The sequence below is a fragment of the Rhagoletis pomonella genome, unplaced genomic scaffold, assembly GCF_013731165.1.
Source record: "Rhagoletis pomonella isolate Grant_MI unplaced genomic scaffold, Rhpom_1.0 Rhpom_scaffold_00010, whole genome shotgun sequence".
NCBI classification, from domain to species: domain Eukaryota; kingdom Metazoa; phylum Arthropoda; class Insecta; order Diptera; family Tephritidae; genus Rhagoletis; species Rhagoletis pomonella.
The window spans coordinates 8,938,286-8,939,517 of NW_023458564.1; the positions used below are offsets into that span (position 1 = coordinate 8,938,286).

Genomic DNA, 1,232 nt, shown 5'->3' on the forward strand with positions numbered 1-1,232 from the left:
TAAATCGTCGCGTTTCTTTGACAGAATCGAACGGCCGGGTTGCACATCCAGGCTAGGCGGTATCTTCTTGTCATGGGTCGGTGGTAGCATTCTTAATTCATTTGCCAAGGAATTGCTTTCAATGGCAAGCTCTTGCAAAGGTGACATTTTGGTAACACCTCCAGCTGCCAAAGATATGTTTGAATCATTCTGCTCTTGAGACATTTCATCGTTTTCTCTACATTCAAGCTTTATTTTCTCAAATAACGGGGTCATTTCAGCTGGGTTTTTAACATCAAACTCCTGTTTTACCGCATTCGAAATAATACCCGGTGGGGTGTTGATTAGTGTTGCATTGCCTTCAGTTGGAGTCGATGTCAATGGAGTACCAACAAAACTAGGTATTCTGTCTGTGGGTGCTGTTGTTGTTGTAGCGGCTATGGGTGTCATGACTTGCGGTGTTCCGGGTGAGGCGTGTACAATACGTGGGCGTGCGATTTCCTGTTCTTTCTGACTGATGTTGAACTCCATGGCATGGATAGCCTTGAATTTAATGTCATTCTCATTTAAAATATTCTCTCTGTCGAGCAGTACACAACGCGTTTTCAATGCTTCGAAGCGCCATCTATTTAATTTCGATGCATAAGTACAGTTATTAACTTTTTACCAATCTAAATTGTTTTTTTTTTTTAATACATTAAAGCTACATACCGTGTCATCTCCTGTTGCACGTTGCGTAGCTGCTCTTCCAAACTTGCTTTCTGAATCCGCACGCCATGAAGTTGTGTCTTCAGATCATCAGTTTCTTGTCTAAATAAATGGGTGGTGAAAGTTAAAATTTCTGTGTGAAGAACACACAAGCCTTAACCATAAACACACAAAGCCAACAAATTTATAAAGGAGCTTAAATAAACCTACAATAAACAAATTTATAAAGGAACTGAAATAAACATACAATGTACAAAAATGATGGAATATAAACGATGGAGGTGAAGTGTTTTTAACTAGGTATATCATTATGCATCTAAAAACAAAGCGCAACGCCCATCTCTACTGCACAATATAGCCGACTATAACTAAAGATTTTCCAAGCAGCGCTACTTAAACGAGTAACACAATTTACAACTCTAACAGGTAATGCGTACTTGCAAAAACTCAGCATCGAATCAATCCACGCAACGCCTTTATCAGCGGCTAAGTCACTTAGCCGATCCTGTGTCACATGCAATTGCTTCTCTAATTCCTCAATTTGC

The 1,232-nt window shown here is 39.7% G+C and overlaps 1 protein-coding gene across 1 annotated transcript in view; it reads right to left on the reverse strand.

The window, feature by feature from the left end:
* Positions 1 to 3: 3 nt before the first annotated feature.
* The window catches only part of LOC118746495 (protein Spindly-like), a gene marked incomplete at its 3' end in the record, with an annotated part of 2,632 nt that continues 1,403 nt past the window's right edge, over positions 4 to 1,232 (reverse strand). Inside the window, 3 exon segments of the mRNA XM_036480343.1 lie at positions 4 to 604; positions 691 to 789; positions 1,125 to 1,232. Coding sequence (XP_036336236.1) covers positions 4 to 604; positions 691 to 789; positions 1,125 to 1,232 — 808 coding nt within the window.